The 19,617-nt window shown below is 41.7% G+C and overlaps 1 protein-coding gene across 1 annotated transcript; it reads left to right on the top strand.

Moving 5' to 3' along the window:
* Window positions 1-471: 471 nt before the first annotated feature.
* On the top strand, window positions 472-17,901 carry TIMM17B (translocase of inner mitochondrial membrane 17B). The gene is made up of 6 exons (XM_032963549.2): window positions 472-576; window positions 8,124-8,223; window positions 9,727-9,790; window positions 11,555-11,683; window positions 13,979-14,089; window positions 15,419-17,901. Exons 1-6 carry the CDS (start codon window positions 551-553, stop codon window positions 15,505-15,507), a joined length of 519 nt encoding a protein of 172 aa, XP_032819440.1. The 5' UTR covers window positions 472-550; the 3' UTR covers window positions 15,508-17,901.
* The last annotated feature ends 1,716 nt before the right edge of the window (window positions 17,902-19,617 follow it).

Raw genomic sequence — 19,617 nt, 5'->3', positions numbered from 1 at the left:
AGACTCTCACAGCCAACTCGAACAAACCCAGCATTAGCCCAGTGCTGAGATTATCAGCCGTGTTCAATCCACTGCTGGATGCAATTTGATCTCATATACTTTATTTATATTTGGCCATGAGCTTATCTTTCCTATACTTTGTACTCTTATAGTTTTTTTTGTTTGTATTGTTTGTTGTTGTTGTTGTAACTTTGTGGCCCGCCCGTACTGGACATCTGTGAGAAAGAGCTTCATAGCTCATCGGATTTCTCCAAGCTCAGCTGATCGTGACGTCACCGCGGGCCAGCCACATCGATTCAGCGATTCCAATTTTGAGTTTATTCTTTAGCTCACGATACAATGTCTAGGCTCGTGCGCGTAAAAAAATATCATCTTTAATTGATCTTGTATACAACTTATACGCTAATTATATTCCTACGTCACACACGCGGCTCGTAACGAAGGAGGCTGAATAAGACAAATGAAGGGTCGCAAAACAAGGAATCGATTCCTCGACGAAGTTCGCGCTGTGTGGGAGAATCGCGATAGAGGAATCGACGTGAGGGCCGCCATGGAGGAGTACGCTCGGGAGCCGTGGTAAAGAGGAAACTTTTGACAAACACAACAACAGCAGCACCAGCAGCAGCTGCGATAGTTACAAAAAAATAAAGACAACAACGATCGTGTTAACGCGTCGCGATGAAAACAAACGCTCGCACGTTGCAGCACTGAGCGCGCTGTGGTTACCGATGAGACGCTGGCGGAGATTCGGTGACGATGAGCGGCTGCCTTAAGTGTTCTTCTGGCTGTCGTAGCTACCATGCCGTCGATAAAGTGTTACGAAGTTCAGCGGCGTGTGTGCGATGTCAACGCCTGTGCGGTGCCGTGCCGCCGTTCGTGTTGTAACGCATGCCCGGTGTTGCGGGGGGGGAAGGGAAAACTTTTATACTTGTAGGGACGAAGTTATAAACTGAGTGTACCAGCCTGCAATAGATTAATGTGTCCGTCCGTCCCCTTTCAGTACTTTAACGAAGTGAAATCTCGTGCTGTTGGGTGTAAAATCAGCAATAGACAGCGCAGAGACTTGATATGTCTTATAAAATTGCGCAAAATTTCAATGTTCCTACCAGCCCACCCTGCAAGGACCTGTCATGGTGATATATGACAAGTCACGTGACCATTTTGATCTTGGTCAAATTATGCTCCTTTTTTAAGTTGCTATTTTTCCACATTATTGGCTGATAATGTTTGAAATGTATATTGAGTCACACTTGGACACATTTACTGCGAAAATTTGAGTCGAGTCAACTTTTTATGTAAAGTTATCTCTCGCACTGGTTATGGTATTTTATAAGTCCTAAGTAATATTCAGTCACAATCACATCTGAGCAGAGATGTGTACCTATACACTGCTATGTGTACCTATACACATCACACAGGATGGTCAACCTTTTACATAAATACACATAACCTACAGATGTGCTTGCACACCAAAGTGCTTAATGTGTCCGTCCGTCCCCTTTCAATACTTTAACGAAGTGAAATCTCGTGCTGTTGGGGTGTAAAATCAGCAATAGACAGCGCAGAGACTTGATATGTCTTATTGCACCCAACATTTGGAAGTAACAGTGTCATAAAATTGCGCTAAATTCCAAATACCAGCCCACCCTGCAGGGACCTGTTAACACAAAACGCAGTTAAATTTCGATTTGAAGATTTCGTGACTGCAGGGATTCATCTTCTGGGGGTTCTTTCGGTAAAGTCACCACTTAGAATGGGAATAATAAAATAATAATAATTTTAACAAAAATTATAATAACCAAACGCAGTTCCAGAGAAAGTAGTTTTCGATTTTACAGATTAAAAAGAGAAACCCACTGTGGTGTAATTGTTGTTCGTCGGATTGTTGTTATTGTATTGCAGTCGCGAATGGAAAATAGTAAAGGCGATGCTAAGGGGCCGTCCATAAATGACGTCACGCACCTAGGACGATGTGTGACGAGGAGGAGGAGGGGGGGAGAAATGTGACGTCACTTTAAAATGCGCAACTTGAAATAAAAATAGACAACACGTTCTACTTAATTAAATAGACTTTTTTTAAAATAAATGTTTCCTCCTACAACATCAGAGTGCAGCGGCACATTAAATACGCACTACAATGACAATAGTTTCAAGCGATTTGAAGCATGTTTTATTTATTTTGGGGGTGGGGGGGGGAGCAGAGCTTTGTGACGTCATATTTGATGACTTTTTGTGATGCCGTGTGACGAGGGGGGGGGGTCAAAAATCGTCCAAAATCCCGTGACGTCATTTATGGACGGCCCCTAAGGTTGACCGCGTAGTACTTTTACGAATCTCTCTCCCTGTCCCAGCCCCTTTATGGAGGTCCATGACCTTCCCGCAGCAGTCCTCCACTGAGCGATCAACATGTACAGGGGTCGGCAACGGGAATAACTAAGATGAGAGACATTCTTGTCCGATATGCCAAGTGCCGCGGTGCGTGTGGGTGAATACGAGACGGTCCTTAATAACGAACGTCACGAAGGAGTCCTTAAAGAGCCGCGGGTTTGGACATCTGTGAAAAAGAGCTTCATAGCTCATCGGATTCCTACAGTGTCAATACATATTCTGATTCAGCCGACCCACGATCTTGTCCCATCTGTTGCTGATGTTTCCCTGTTACTCCTCCATTACAGTGCCTCTTCCGCTAGCCCTCCAGTCCATCGATCCGACCTATTTCTTGTTCATCCTCTGTCTAATTCCTTCAACTAGCATTGCCATGTTTCTTATTTCGCTGCATTCTTGTTTGGTGACATTCATCGGACATGACCATCCTGGAGAAGTCTGCATTCTGCATGTCCTCTACGAGGTTCATTCCATCTTAAAGTTGTGTCTAATGCCTCCCTTGCTTGTTCAGTCAAACCTTATTTCTCTTGATGTTTTCCGTAACTGGCAGACTATTCGCTTGTTTTCTTTGCATACAAGTGTGTTGTCCATATAGCACTGCCGTTGTTACTAAGGTTTGAGACGCATACTTTAATTTTCGTTGGTTTTTTTTGCTGTCTTTTACATATTATCTACCTGCACCAATATGCCCAGACGTAATTTTATCCTCCACGTAATTTGTACATCCTCCAGATTCAGAAATAAAACCACCAAGGTAAGCAAATCATGACACTTGTTCAACGATTACTAATTGGCTGTTAATTAACACTGGCAGCATGTCCAATACGAGCAATATGAAGTCAGTACAGATAGTCCCCGAGTTACGCTGGTCCGACTTACGATCTCACGATAGCGATACGACAAAATTTAAAATATTTTACTGGTAGGAAACGTAGTGGACTGGAAGTCCAACCGGGATTAATTCTCACAGGAGGCAGGGGATTAATTGTGTATGTCTGTGGATGTCTGTCCACGTGTATCCGGACATTCGGATATAAAAAATGGGAGGGGTGGGGCTGGGTGGAGAGGGGAGGGTAGGGAGGGGCTGGGTGGGTGGGGAGGGTGGGGAGGGTGGGGCTGGGTGGGGGTTGGGGAGGGTGAGGCTTGGTGGGGGTTGGGTGGGGCTGGGTGGGGTGGGGCTGGGTGGGGAGGGGCTGGTCACCCCGTGGTGCCCTTATAAAACTCAACGTTTAACCTACTCACACCGGCTTGTGCCCGCCCTCACAGTCGGGCATATTTGCGGAATACACCACGCCGCTGTTGACCCTGGCCACTGACCGAGCAACCAACGTTCCTTCCAGCTCCCTCTGCAGGAATGTGTTAAATTTCGCGTGGCAGGCAAACGCAGCAGCGTACGAGGTATGATAATGTACGTTGGGACGCTGCCGGGATGTACGCATGTTAAAAGTTTTTTTTTATAGCAGATAGGATTTTTCCTGAAAAAAACTGCCTATTAAATTGCAGTTCATATAGGTAGGCTTAGAATTTTCCTTGTTTTTTACTTTACATTTTACTGTGCAATACAGTATTGTAATTAATACATACATACAGTATATAGTTTATACAGTACGGTACTGTAAATTGCTCGGTTTTGCTAAATTATCACCATTCTATAAGACTCCTGGGTAGGCTAGGCCATCTTCGACTTACGATATTTTTGACTTACGATATTTTTGACTTACGATGGGGTCGTCGTAACGCATCTCCATCGTAAGTCGAGGACTACCAGTCCTAATTCATGATCGTTGTCACGTCATCAGCCATTTTCTATCCACTACTGGATGAAGGCCTCCTTATACTCTTACCATCCTTCCTGATCCTGTGATAGCACAATCTCCTGCACATGCGCATATCAGCTCCATCTCCACGGTGGTTGCGTCCTCTCAGGCGTACTCTCTCCTTCGTCTGCCATTTCATCAACCATTCAATGTCTTACATTACACATTGACTACGATAATATGTCCTGTCATAGGAAGTGCATTCACACAGTGTCTAGTGCGTGTGGAACGGTGAGTTTGCCGCTTGCTGTGCAAAACATCTGTGCCGCACTATGAAGAGATGAACGCTTGTCGCAATGGTTATATCGACAATCTCCAGGTTGTACATTAATGAAACCCAGATATTACTGGGCAGTACGTAAGCTGGGTATTGTCGGACATTGCTGCAACTGCAAAACCATTATTCCAAAGTGCATATTGGGTTTTACAAAAGATGGCAGAAAATCCGTTACATGACTAAATTACAAAAAGTACATTACTACAGTTATTAAAACATAAAACGCAGGTGCATCGCAGACAAGGGATTTTTTTTTACTCCTTTTGATTGTTGTAGTTTATAATAGTCATTAGCAGTTATGTATAACACTTAAAATAGTTTGTGGGAATGTTCAATTCAAAAAGTCTAAACTTCATGGGCTGACACCCATTCCGATGGGAAGCTGAGAGTCACTATCGGAAAATCCCCATTCCTCTATCAAAGGAAAGTCTCAACATTTGATGACTGATTTTAAATAACTTTTATATTTTCATATTGATTATAGTTGTGGATAGGGGGATATAAAGTCAGTAATTGGTGTGGATGATTATTCTGATATGCTGTTCATGTTTAGGCTGTGGGTCAATATACTATGAACACCAAAATAGCTTTTCATTTGTATCTTGTATATTTTGAATTGCTTGTGAACTCAAGCAGGCATGCATATCCCTGTCAGACACTGTAAGCTAATAGTGTGTAAAGCATCAGTTTTGACAAAGGTACAGTCCAAGTGTCTTGTATGTATAACCCAATTTGTGTATAGCGAATATTTCGGAAATCCAATCTCAAGGAAACGAGACTTAAGTTATTTTTGGACCAGTAGATGATGTAACCACATCCCTATCTTCACGTCCATAAACACAATGATAACTCTTGTTAGTAACATTTAAACACTGATATACTGTGACTGTTGACCGCCACTTTTTTATTGTTACTTTTATAAATTGTATGCAGATGAGAACGTGCCTTTGGCTAGTGAATCCAACATACAATCGTCAATGCTGTTGCAAATTAGGGGTTTTAAGTACAAATTGAATGGTTGGCAAGGTGAATCACAAATGTCTAAAGTGTAATGAACTTAATATGCAATAGCAGGAAGTGGGAGTGCTGACCACAGTGCCAGCACGAGCCAAACATATTCAAGGTCAGAGTGTCTCCATGCTCAACTGAGCAATGGAGGGGATGCTCATCTCGATTGGTGAGACACTTTCTCTTTAGGAAAACAACAAAAGCTCAACACATTCGTCAATAGCACTGCCTTTAAAAGGAAACGATATAATATGCAACGTTTTGGGCAATGGCCCATCTTCATAGCACATACATTCTGAGCCTCCATATTTAAGTAAAATATTGAGGTATAGTCGTGATCATAGGAACATTTAAAAATGTGTCAGTGGAGCTTTCACATATTAGGCAGGTTTTGGTTCCATTTTAACAAATATTTAAAAAAAAAATCATTTGTTGTAGTCACTTGATGTTCAAAACTATGAGTAAGTTATATCCAAAAATGTATAGCTTGCAAAGTTTAAAATGATTCATAAGTGTCATTTGAGTCTTTATTTTTTGCACACCCTTTGTTGTCAGCTGTGTGTTTACGTGCATCACATGCTCGATGTGAAGGTGCAAAAATAACCTGCTTTCGTGTAACGTGATGCGCTTCCAGCATAGTGTGATTTGAGCAATGCCACTGGCAAGTGTGGTTGTAACAGCAGATGGCTCAATAATTTGAATTACTGTGACCACATCCCTCCCAGTTAGCCAGGAAAACTTTTTTATCTTTTATTCAGCCCCCTCTCTTTCCACCGTATATCCAAATTTATCTCGATTTCTCGCTTTGTCTCTATAGCTGGTTATTCCTGCCCCCTCTTCTACCTCTCCCGCTGTATTCCTCTCCTCCCTCCACTGTACCTCATCCACTTACCTCCCCCCTATCTCTCCCTTTTTCTCTCACCTCTCACTCTCCTGATTCCTAGCTCTCCCTTTCCCATCTCAATCTCTATTGCCTCTCCATAATCCTCCCTCCCACGGCGTGGCGCTTTCCCTCGCTCTTTCCATTTTTCCTCTCTCTTTTTCCTCTCCATTTCACGCCCTTGCACTTTCTCCCCTCCCCTCTCATCTGTGTTCCTCTCCACCTCTTCCTCCCTCTATTTTCCTCCATCACCTGCCTCTGTCTCCTCTATTCAATTTGCTTGGCATACACGGCTCGTGTGAAGGGCGGTCGGGGGGCGGTATGACATCAGCACGACGCACGAACCTGGCTCAATACTGTGGGATGCAGGTGATGTCTACGTGCAGATGTGAACGGTGGTGTCACCACCGCACACTTGGCCATGCGCCAGCCAGGAATTCAGTTAGAAATCCAGCCAGCAAACTTTTTTTTTCTAATATATAAAGAGAATGCTTGGTCGACTCCTGCCACGTAGGTGCATGCCTATTCATTAAATGCTCGACATGATGTGCTGCAGCCCTGCACACATTGGAATTGCATTTCACCTGCACGTGTTGTTCATGTATAACATATATACTTATGATCAATTCAAGCTCAGCTTTTCCATCGAGGGAAATAATACCATCCCTTGGCAATGAGCTAAGTGAACCAGGGAACCAGAGTGAAAATGAATGTGGGATTTTTCAGCACCAGCAGTGCGTATTTGCTCTGACACTCGGTGTTGAAATTCTCTTCCCCGGACCAAAAAACTATAATCACACCACAATTCCTTTACGACAAGAGCCTTCAGGGGACAGGGAACAGTACAATTGGGTCGACAGTGGCAATCAGGATGTGCCGTAACTCGGATTAACAGACTGTGCTTCCAAATGGCAAGGGGATTAACTTAGTGTCATTGAAGCCTCCAGACCCAGCTTTGCATTGATCAGATATTTTTCCCCAATACTTGGCTCCAAGAAAAATGTGATGTCGTTTTTCCCTGAAGGCTCGATTCTGCGATTTGATAAAACCAACTTGACCTTCCTGGTGCAGATACAAAAAAATCACTTATTATCACCGTACTTCCAGAATTCACTCTTCCGATTACATTCCATGAACCAGCCACGTCAGAATATTTACTTCCAGTTTGCAAAAGGAAATCAAATATCAAAATCAAAGTAAGATCATGGTCTTGAAAGTGTGTATGACCTTGAAATTTTAAGTTATAGTCGAATTATCTATGTTAGATGTGAGTGAGTTGCATTATAGTTTATCACTTTTTAAGTGCATTCATAATTACATTTCATTCGCGAACTATGACGATTGTTAATGTTCTTAAAGTATACCAGCTTCCATTCGTAAAAAGTAATTTGTTTGCAACAATGCAAAGTGTTAAGTTTGCCAGTTATAATTTAAATAGTACACTATGTGCATATTTTATTGAGGATATTTGTAGGGATGTGGATATGTGAACTCGGCTCATAAAACTGTCACCATAGTTAAGCTACATCATAAAATTCCTGTCAAAATGTTTATCTAATTTAAACGTTCAAACTATTGTATTGGATTCTTTTTTGGCAAATATTCAAATATCTCAAGCAACTTCAGTACATTCGACTGTATGCAACGGTGTAAGCAGCTGCATTTATTTACAAGTCAGTCCTTGGCCTCGCATTGCCTTGCCATCGTTACAGCCATCACGTGCCTGTGTTTGAGTGACGTTTTCTGCCATCGGCAGCCCGTGGCGGATCGTGGATGACTGCGGAGGGGCCTTCACGATGGGGGCCATCGGGGGAGGCATCTTTCAGTGCATCAAGGGCTTCCGAAATGCGCCTGTGGTACGTGTGCCGTCCCTCGGCAAAACAGTAGGATGCCTGCGGAACGATCTGACCTTGTGGCAGACACCAGGTGGTGCAAAACGCAAACGTAGGGAATTGCTACGCCGCCCACAATGTTCCACGGTTTTGATAATTCCATTTCCACCCCACATAGGAAGAATTGATGGTGATGAATACATGCAACAATTAATGAATTCATGAACGCTTTTTTTTTCAGTCGGTTTTGTCATTGCAATGAAATTGTCCATTCCTTTCTTTATAATCGAATGATGACCGGTTGTGACAAATATAACTTTCGGGGGAGACCTGAAAACAATTACTCAGAAGGGATCATGACCAATATATTTGTGTAATATAGTTGAGGGTGTATTCTGACTGGAATTTAAGAGCCTGTGGTCATTTTATATGTTCTTTGACAAAGGCAAAACACTTTACCAAGTGCTTATTGCAGTGAGTAGTTTGCTGCCTGAAGAGCAAAGCACGTCAATGCACTTCATATAGTTGTGCCACTTTAAGCATTACATCTGACATTACATTTTCTGGTTGAAGGTGATGGATGCATGTTTGCTTCGTGTGAGCGTTGAGTGTCATCTGAATACGAGTTGAGTGAATGTCACGGAAATGCCTCGGTCAAGTGTGAGTTGACTAGTAAAGACTGCCCTCTAGTGTTTCAAGAGTTTACATGTTCAAGATGGCCCACTAAATATCTACGTGTGTGTATGTTGAACTTTTTTCGCACCGTACGTAGCCAAAATGTTAAATAAGAAATTGCTTTTAAAACAAATTATGCACTGCTTTTTTAAGGTCTCCATCGTATATCATCACTCCAGTGTACAGTAATCTACTGTTGCATATGACACAGGGTCCTACAGGTAGGTGTGCTTTACAGCACAAGAGTGCAAATTGGTGATGTGACATTACCAGGGTGCTGTACCAATATGCATCAATTGAGCCATTAGAATACTAAAGCAAAGTAACATTCAATTGCCATAGTAGGATAGTAGCCCCCCCCCCCCCGTGTTTATAACATCTCAGTGGCTAGATGTTATGTAACTCGCCTGTTATACAGGAGGTCGTGGTTGAACCCTGCCTCCTGTATAGTTGGAGTTTGCGTGTTCTCCCTGTCGTGACGGGGGCTTTTCTCCGGGGCCTCCAGTGTTTCCCTCTACATTTAGAAAAATGCATTTAGAGTTTTTGGTTGCTCTACATTTCCACATGATAAGCCACTTCGTTGAGCTGTCATTTGCAGCCAGGTCGCTTCTGAAAAAGAGCTACATAGCTCCGTAGGCCTTACCTGGTAAACAAAAGAGTTTTTAGTTTATAGTCAAGATACACATATCTAATTATTGTTGCTTGCTATAATGACCATTTTGGTCAGTTAAGCATAAAAAAATGTAATTGCCTGCAGTTTCTGTGAATGTAATTAAATGATGGGGATGACCTACGATTCATGCAAATGGCCAGTGAAATGTTAAATGTTGTTGCTGTGCCCTGTGTGTGCAGGGTATGAGGCAGAGAATGCGAGGCAGTATGAGTGCCATGAAGCTGAGAGCTCCTCAGATTGGAGGTTAGTTGAGAGACACGGATTGTTGGACTACCCATTGAGATTGGACTTTTTAACAGCAGCACATAATTGTCTTTAACATTCTTTGTACAACTTATGCAAAATGTAATGGACAGTACACTGCCCACGGTGCTCTTTAGTTTTCAGAATGTACAAAACCATCTGACCAATCACCAGCTGTCCCACGTTTTGTCTCGGGGTAGGCGGATGGGAATTCTCATATATTGCAAAGGACGTTAACGTGCTCAAATATAATTTTAATATGAAACCATTTTTTAGTGACTTATTTTTCAGTGTAAATGGCTTTTTCATCATAACACCCTCCAATCCCAGTCGTCAAAAGTGTTTCTCCACAATGGCAAGCATGGTATGTGCTCATCTCTATTCATGGCTTGGACCCAGTGCCAGAAAATAACAAAATGCTATGTTTGGAGGGAGCCAGTCACTCCATGGGATACATTGTTGACTTACGGCAACATTTTACTTATTTAATCAACCCAGGGGAATGATACGCTGGGACAAGCCCCCAAACAGCATAGAACTGCAACATTCGAATTGTGAGTTGTGAGCCACAGCACCACCTGGCAGGAGGTGTACCAAGACAATAATGTACTGACCCCTTTTAATATAGGGTATAAATTAACTTGAGCCAATTTTGCAGTAGGCTTAAAACAGTGTTGTTCCAAAGACTTACACGTGTGATTAGTGTGCATTCGTGATGGACTGGACTCATGAGAGTGTGCAATATGAAATCCTCAGACTTATTGTTGCTTTGCTAAGGGCAAAACGTTAGATGTCAACACATTCAGATTGTTCAGCGTCGTGCCAGATTAGGATGCTATGCAAGCCATGCCCAGGATTTTTAGCTTTAATAACAAGGGAGGAGCTCGTTCACCCTTATGCTCTTTAAATAGAATACTCACAGGGCCAACACATGCACCCGAATGCTAATCCATGCGTAAATGTAAAACTCAATTAAACATTAGCGCCATAGGAAGAATTGGCCGCTTCCTCACCTGCTGCTACATTCATGTTTTCCCTTTTCTCCGATTGCATTACAGTGTCCTCTCTTGATACATTATATTACGGCCACTCAGCATACAATGTCAGCCTGTTTCATCTGGTAATCGCAGGACCAACCTGTAGCAAAATAAGCTCAGGTTTTCCACATTCAATGAGAGAAAATAGTTGATTGGTTGCCTAAGTGCCACATTCAAGGTAGATGTTAAACAATTTGTCTATCAGGCAGTTGCAATTGTGTATTCAAATTTACTTATTCATTCATTTTCCCTAAGGAAGAAAATTTATTTTGAAAGTGTCTACATACTCAGTTGAGCAATGGGATGGTGAAATGAGCGAGTGCTGAAAATCTTGACATTCCATTGGCTGGCACTTATCTCTCTCGTAGACCACTGTTACATTTCCATCAAGTGATTTTTTTTTTTTACCGAGAGATGATAGGCCGAGTCGAGATCTGTCTGGGATTGTAATTCACAACCTTCCACGTGAGTCAAGCGCTCTGACCTCAGTGCAATCCAGATTATGTAATTATACAATTTTTCCTGACGATAAAACATGCTCCGAGGTATTCTAGCATTTTTCTCAAGCGGTACATTCTACTCGGTCAGTCTCAACTGAGTGTTTCATGTGTTGTCTCGAGTAGGGGTTCACATATGATCGCTCTATTGATCCAAATTGTATTGCGTTTATACGGTTGCTTACGGTGGAGGCCTGCCTGCCTAAAATGTGTCCACCGTGTGGCCTCAGGGAGCTTCGCAGTGTGGGGTGGCCTCTTCTCCACCATCGACTGTGGGCTGGTGAAGCTGCGAGGCAAGGAGGACCCGTGGAACTCAATCACCAGCGGAGCCCTGACGGGCGCCGTGCTCGCCTCCCGCAGTGAGTGCAGCAGCTGCTTTACCCGCGCCGCCCGCAAAGATTGTGGCCTCAGTGTATCTGGCTAATTCACAGGGCGGTGCTGACCCGGTATAGTAAACTCTTTCTCTATATCCACGAGGGTTACGTCCTTGAGAACGCCCGCGAATGCAGAAACCTCATTGCAATGCGTGAAAATGGGGTTCTTCGTACGAGTAAACGTAGGGGGGAAATGGTAACACTTTTTTTTTTAAACTGTTTCTACAATAAATAAGTAATGAATTATAAAGAACAATGTGGGGTTTTTTCATTACCTTTGATCATCATTTGACGACGATGAAGGTGTTGGTGATGGTGAGAAATTTAGGAGGATGACTCCTCGGGAGTTGCAAATGTTTGATGACAATGCACAGTTATCATTTTAGCACTCTGGGGAGCGCTCACCGCAACGCTGTCCCTGATTGCATTAGCATTCTTTTGAATGGACCTCACAGTCGGCTCATTTATACAAAAATATATAAATTAGTCGGCTGTAAGTAGTACGTATAAAGTAAACATGCACAATAGCGAGTTCAGAGTGGGATTACTGCGGGACTTTAGGACTAAGCGGGCAGCCTAGGCGGAATGCCAAATCTTCACAGATTCAAATGTAACCACATTTTGCGCACACCTCCCCAGTATCGGTGGTCTGACACTACTCACGCTCGCGAATAACGGAGTCCGGTGGGTCGCGAATAGGGAATTGGTATACATTTAGTAACTCGCGAATATGCAAAACTCGTGCGTCCAGGAGTCTCGCATTGAAAGGGTTTACTGTATATCCACTTTCTTAACAAAACCAGAATTATTTCCATGAAGACCAAATTTAAATATTATTTGGGTCTTTCGGTAAAGGCACGTAGATAGGTTCAAAGAAAATTACAAAAAACAAAAACCACGACGTTTCTATCGCAACACAAGCGGTTGTCTACGTGAATTAACCGAAAGACCCGAAGAATATGAATTCCCGCGGTCACGAAAGCTTTAAGTCAAGACCAAATTTAAGTTATTTGCAGATTTATTTTCTATTGAACGGGGACTGCCTGACATTTCCGCACAGCGTAGGGACGCAGCTAACAACAAGTCAACTTTGCTTTGCATGCTGTTCAGTTGTTGAGCTTTGGGAGTGCAATGTTTGATCATTTTTTTCTCATCAATATTCAGGGTTTCCTAAAAAAAGGCGTTAAATGCGGAACGTGGTTTATATGGTCACATTATTTCGAGAACAAATTCCAAATACATTCATTCTCACAAGTCACGTCAAGATGAGCTTGATTGGTTTAGGTGAGAAAACTGAGCGGCAGCTGTTTATCTCCCAGAGTTTGTGAGGGTCTTTTTGGGCGCCTTTAAATTATTGGAGGATTATCCCCCATTGATAATGCTATGACTACCCTGGGCTATATTGCACTATTTTGGATAACAATTACCTAATAAAGGATGGTGTCAATTAGCTGTTGACCTGCATATTTGGAGTACCAGAACCTAGACTACAACCCTTTCAGATACCACTAGCCTCTTGAAAAACCCACTAGGTGGCAGTGTAAGGTAAATGCATGCAAAACCATGACATTACATTTGGACTCCGCTGAATGCATCTACAGTCACTGTCACGCAACATTCGCTAACACCAAGCTTAACCCTAACCTTTGTAACACAGGCATTTGTGTAGGGTTCAAGTTTAGTGGGTCATCATGGTCCCTGATAACCGACCAGCTGGCTTTAGCTCAAGGGGATGAACCTATAGGGGTTCACTAACTTGACCCCACCCTCCACCCAATCTTGCAAATGCACTTATCTATCAAATCTTGTTCTTCTCATTTACATCGACAGTGCATTCCTTGCCTTGGTTTATTCCAAACTACTTCCTCTTTCATGCCATGAAATTCCTAGCATCCTATGCCATACTCAAAGGCCAAGCATTCTTTTTTCTCAATACCCTGTTAAACTTCAGAAAGAGAGGCAAAATGCTTCTCGTCCAGTGTTGATAGGGCAGAGCAACTTTGCCGACCTTGTATGAGAATTGTGTACAGGATTGTCTTGTAAATACACAAATTGGTCATAGTTGTGCATGGTTTGTCCTTTGGTGCACCTACACAGTTTTTTTTTAATTCAAACTCCATTGTAAGTATATGACCTGAAACTGAAAATACACATTCCCACCTTCATCATGGGACCTCCTTTGCCAGTACCAAAATATGAGAATAGGTTTTTTTTGTTGACAGAAAAAAGGGGGGAAACCCCATTCTCACATTCCCACCTTGTTGTATGACTTGTGTTCAGGTGGCCCGGTCGCCATGGTGGGCTCAGCGGTGATGGGAGGCGTCCTCCTTGCCCTCATAGAAGGCGTTGGCATTATGCTCACCCGCTACACAGCACAACAGTACCAAAACGGTGAGCGCTCTTTATTACTACCACCTGCAGAGAATGCATTTGCGTGCATAGAATTAGTGGTGGCACTTCAGTTAATATATTTTCCCAGCAGAGAGAGTGCATGGCTTTCTCGTAATGGTCTATATGGAATATAATGTGGAGTTACATGTAAGGAGCTTTAAAATAATAAAACGTCTTCATGATACTGTTACAAATGTTTGAAATAATATAAATAATTAATGGATAATTATTGTTGACAATCCACGTCATATTCTTGGCTCTTTCGGTAAAGTCACGTAGAAGGGAAACAATAAAATAATAAAAATATAAAACAATAAAATTCTCACGACGTTTCGACTGCAACACAAGCAATCATAATCAGGTGTGAAAACCACACCAAGAAAATGTTTTGCTGTGGTAAAGTCTACGTGACTTTACGGAAAGAACCAAAAATATGAATCCCTATCAGTCACGAAAGCTTTAAATCAAAATTTTAATCCACATATTAATAAATATAAGAAGTGGCCAGATGTCACAAAGATCGAATACTAATGAAGGTGTCTTGCATGCCCAGACAGAGATCCTGCCTTCAAGCTAAATGAGCTTGGCAACTGTAAAACAGGAAATTGTACGTGGCGTACATTTGATGGCTTTAGTCTGATGACCTCGCTAGTGTTTATACTTTTAACTATTTTTAAATAATCGATATTTGTCAACAATTTAGTGAAGCCCAGCTTTGAAAACTGAAGGGTGTCAGTTGATGGTCTGTGACATACATTCCCAAGTATTCATCAAAGTAACGTGGCTCAACTTTTTCACAGAGAGGAAAATATCAGCACATTTTCCAAAAACATTCGTAAGATCTGGGGATTTAGTTTTAAGTTTTACGATAATTAAAACGATACAAGGTCAAATTCATATAAAAAAAAACTATTTACAAACACAAATCAGGTTTTATAAACTCAGATATAGGCTCTAATGCAGTGGTTCTTAACCTGGGGTGCACGCACCTCCTGGGGGATGTGAGACATGCCAGATTTTTTTAGAAGGTAAATAATCGAAACACAAATTAAGCTTGGGCACGTAAGTACAACTAATCTGTTTCATCAAACCTATGTATGTCTTAACATTATAAATGTTTTAACGATTGAGAAGCAAAGGTGTGCAGGGCTGCAGTAAGGCTTAAAAATTACTGCTCTAATGTGGCATGGCCTACCTGCTGGGCAAGCACACTCAGACTGCAAAACTCCTGCGGATACTGATGCCAACATATGTGTGCTAGTCAGGCTCTTTGAGCGGTAATTCTGTTGCAGTGGAATGTGTAACAAGTATACTTTTCCAATGTTACAGGGCCTCCCCAGTTTGTAGATGACCCTTCACAGCTGCCATCAAAAGGAAGCTCAGAGCAAGATCTGGGACGCTACGGGCAATACCAGTGAAAGCACCATAGTCGCAGTCAAGAGACCTCCTGCAATTCAGTGTTCAAGTAAAAATATCACAAACATTACCGTTGATGTTTTACATTAATTTAAATGCTGTGTCTATGTTAAAAAAACGTTTGTTATGTTGCAAACTGTAACTTCCTCAATGATTCAGGTTTATTCATCGTTTCACAAGATTATTTTCCATCACTGGCTCAGGTCAATCCGTGAAGACGAGCAGCTCATTGTTCACTTGAATAGTGTGCAGTGGTCACCGTGAATGTTATTTTATAACGAATTTGATTAATGGTCTGGTCACATGAGCTGCAAGAGAGAGGGTGCTGCCCTCTCCGCATCACACACAAACTACTGAGTTGCAGTGTCATCCAGCGGTGGAACAGTCTTGTACTCTCTGGCATGTGACATCACATTATAACAAAATTGTTCAATATTTCAAAAAATGTTAGTGTTGGACAATATTTTTCCAATATTTGTTTCATTCAAATGTTACACTTTTTAGATCTCACCCCTTTCAGTATGTGGTATAGAGCAATTGTCACTGTTACATTACACAAAGTCGAACTTGATTTTCCGACCAGCCAATACACAAGAACACCTGTACATGATCACATTGCATTCAACATTTCCCCAAAAAGACATTAAGACCAATACATTCGTGATATAGCGATCAGGAATTTCTGAGAAAATAGAAAAGGTAAATGTGATGTTATTGTCATGATGCTCAAGACATGTTCATGGCTTATGGGATAAAGGAATGAGGGAAATTGTTGGTCTTAGAAACATACCAACATAGTAAATTGCCTGCGATATTTGTGCTTGATCACCAGAAAAGAACAATCGTCTCCAGAGTTCCTACTAGTCAAAACTCAACTTGTCATTGCTGTTATTGTGTTGTGTGAAGAGCTTTCGAGTAGCCACAGAATAGAGCAATAACCGTGCTGTTAGCTACGTACGGTGAGAAAGAAGTTTAACATAAACTGCAATGGGATTTTTCAAAAAAAAACTTAGAGAGAGATTGTAATCCTTTGAACACATTAATAGTTTTAAAACATTAAACATTGCTTCTGTTTGATTTCTAGACTGAGTTTCCACTTTTTATAAGCTAAATCAGATTGAGTTTGAGCCTGTATTTGCAACTAAGTTGCTAACTCGTGATTAATTGTGATCATATGAGACTCCTTTCAAGAAATTACCACTTGCTTTTATTTGAATTAGTGATGTACCGAATAGCACATGTTACTATTCAGCCAAATATCAGATGGCAAGTTATGTATGTGGCCTAATTGAAATCTATTTTTGTTGAACTGGTATCTCACTGTTTCATTGTCTCACTGCCTGTCTCCCCTTTGTGTGTCTCACTTCCTCTGTCTCAATCTTCCTCGAATTGTCCCTTTCTCTGTCTCCATCTTTGTCCCTTTTTGTGTCCATCTCCCTCTGTGTCTCTTTGTGTCTCAGATTCCCTCTAATGCTTTGTCTATCCCTCTGTCTCCACGTCTTTATATCCGTCTCTGTCTCCATTGCAGTTTCCCTATATCCTTATGTCGCTATGCCTCTGCCGTTTTCTCACTGTCTCAATCCGTTTTATTTCTCTCGACTTAATGGTAGGGATCATTGTTCTCCCAACTCCTGTTCCCCATGCCAACCTCCTCCCGTCGTTCTACCCCCACCAAAACCCTTGGTGTTTATCGATAGCCCAAAGTCCAAAAATAAGGCTTTTCATATGTTTACTGAAAACTGAAGTATTCGGCCGAAGTTAAAAGAGATGCAAATATTCAGGACACCCGTACTTTTAAAAATAAGCTACTTTCAGTGGACTGTTTTCTGATATATTCTCCCATTATCTAGTCTTATGGCCATGTGTTCGTTGTCTGCACTTGCCCTGGTCACTTTTGTTGCAGGGAAATAGGCCTCCGGATAATGTTTTTAGAATCCGAATTCTACAGATTTGCTCTTGTATATGTAACATGTCATCTCATCTGTAGTATCCATGTATTAATATTGTAAAAAAAATCCTTTTTGTATTAAAGGAAATACGATTCAAAAGCCAATATTGGTATTTAACACGAATTATACAAATGGCGAGCGTTTTGTTTCGTGTTCCGACATTGACAATGATTTGTGTGCATATCCGAATTGTGTATACCTCAGTGTATATAATGCAAACGTTGAGTATTTTGCTGCTGTGTGGACTCTTGTCACGGTGCTGCAACACTTGCAAGCGAGTGGTTAACTCACGAATGGTGCGTTAACGCATTAGAAGTACCGGTACAATGTGCTGTGTTTAAGCAGCCTAAATGCACATTTATCTTGAAAAGCTGTTAAGAAATATACAGAGGTTTCCCCCCCCCCCCCACCCATGTAATATATGTTGAATAAAATATTTAAATTACACCTTATTTATGTTTATTTAATATGCGGTCATTGTCTTGTTATATTTCACCCATTACGCCCCAATTGTGCTATCAGAATCACGGAACAAATCCTTGAGAAAGCAGCGCAGTTGCCACATTCTTTAGCAACCTGTAATTGACATCCTTGTCTTGAGCATCGTCACAACCTCTAGACTGCTGTTAAGTTTCACAAACAGGTTAACGTGTCACTTCGTTATTTACCTTCTGAGCTACGTGTTTGTGTTAAAACACACGTGTAGTGAGCGACTTTCGACACGTCTAGTAGAAGGCTTCTTATTCTTCAGAGCACACAGCGCGATACACTTCGTAACGCGGCTACACCGAGACTGTCCAAACACGCAGCCCATCTCCGTCATGCGCTACGCTGGCTGGTTGACGAGCATAGCGGCAGTGACGGAGCTGGTTTTGCAGAAGAACAGCCACGTGGTCGAAGATGAAGAGATGACAGTACCAGGACCCTCAGACCCCACACAGCCCTGAAGCTCTGGTTTGGTGCTCCTTATATCTGCCTGGCGTGGCCAAGCTCCACCTCTGGCCACGCTCCCTTTATAGAACCTTCGGGATGGTTCCCGGAGCTTCTCGACTGACTCCACCCTTGACCTTTACCCCAGATACGCCCCTTCATAATAAGGCATTATGTAATGCAGCTATAACCGTAATTACCCTTACAGGCCGGCAGGTGTCACCCTGTCATTACACGTGTAAAGGCAAATCGGTCCCACCATTTAATATGAAAATACCTTGGATCAAACTTGATACAAATACTTGTACTTTTAATGTTGCTGTTTTCAAAATTCACATCCAATCATCTCTAGGAATGTAATGATTCGTCCATTAAAACGAGTCATGCTTATGGTACGTGCTGTCGAACTTATGGAGGTGACTTCAATTCCTGTAATTTGAGAACTACTTTGTGGGAAATCAAGTGGTTGTGACAAATTAACAAAAACTGAAAATATTCTTGGTTCTTTCGATAAAGTCACGTAGAAGGGAAATAATAAAATGAGACAAATAAAACAATATAATTCAATTCTCACAACGTTTCGGCCACAACGCAAGCAGCCGTCCTCAGGTGAAGAAACAGAGCTGTCGGAAAGACAGCGTCTTAATGAACACTGCTAAGCTTAGCGTATTTTAAGCTGGGTGGGAGGAGGAGAGAGCCTTGACAAAAGAGTTTACATTTTGATTTAAAGCTTTCGCGACTGCAGGGATTCATATTCTCGGTTCTTTCGGTAAAGTCACGTAGAAGGGAAGCAATAAAATAATAAAAATATAAAACAATAAAATTCTCACGACGTTTCGACTGCAACACAAGCAATCATCATTAGGTGTAAAAAAACACAGCAAGAAATTTAGAAAATTTTTGCTGTGGTTTTTATATAAAATTCTCACGACGTTTCGACTGCAACACAAGCAATCATCATCAGGTGTATAAAAACACAGCAAGAAAATTTGAACATTTTTGCTGTGGTTTTTCACACCTGATGATGATTGCTTGTGTTGCAGTCGAGACGTCGTGAGAATTTTATTGTTTTATATTTTTATTATTTTATTGTTTCCCTTCTATGTGACTTTACCGAACGAACCGAGGATATAAAGGAGTTTACGTATCAACAGCGGTGGCCCTGGTTGTGATGGTAGAGTGTGGGTAATAAAATCGAAAACATTTTGTTGTTGCATCTTGAAAGAGATCCGT

This window comes from Petromyzon marinus, chromosome 30, assembly GCF_048934315.1.
Source record: "Petromyzon marinus isolate PM22_M1 ecotype Great Lakes invasive population chromosome 30, UKy_Petmar_22M1.pri1.0, whole genome shotgun sequence".
NCBI lineage: Eukaryota > Metazoa > Chordata > Hyperoartia > Petromyzontiformes > Petromyzontidae > Petromyzon > Petromyzon marinus.
The sequence above is the reverse complement of the archived record's forward strand: the minus strand, read 5'-3'. Positions and strand labels throughout refer to the sequence as shown.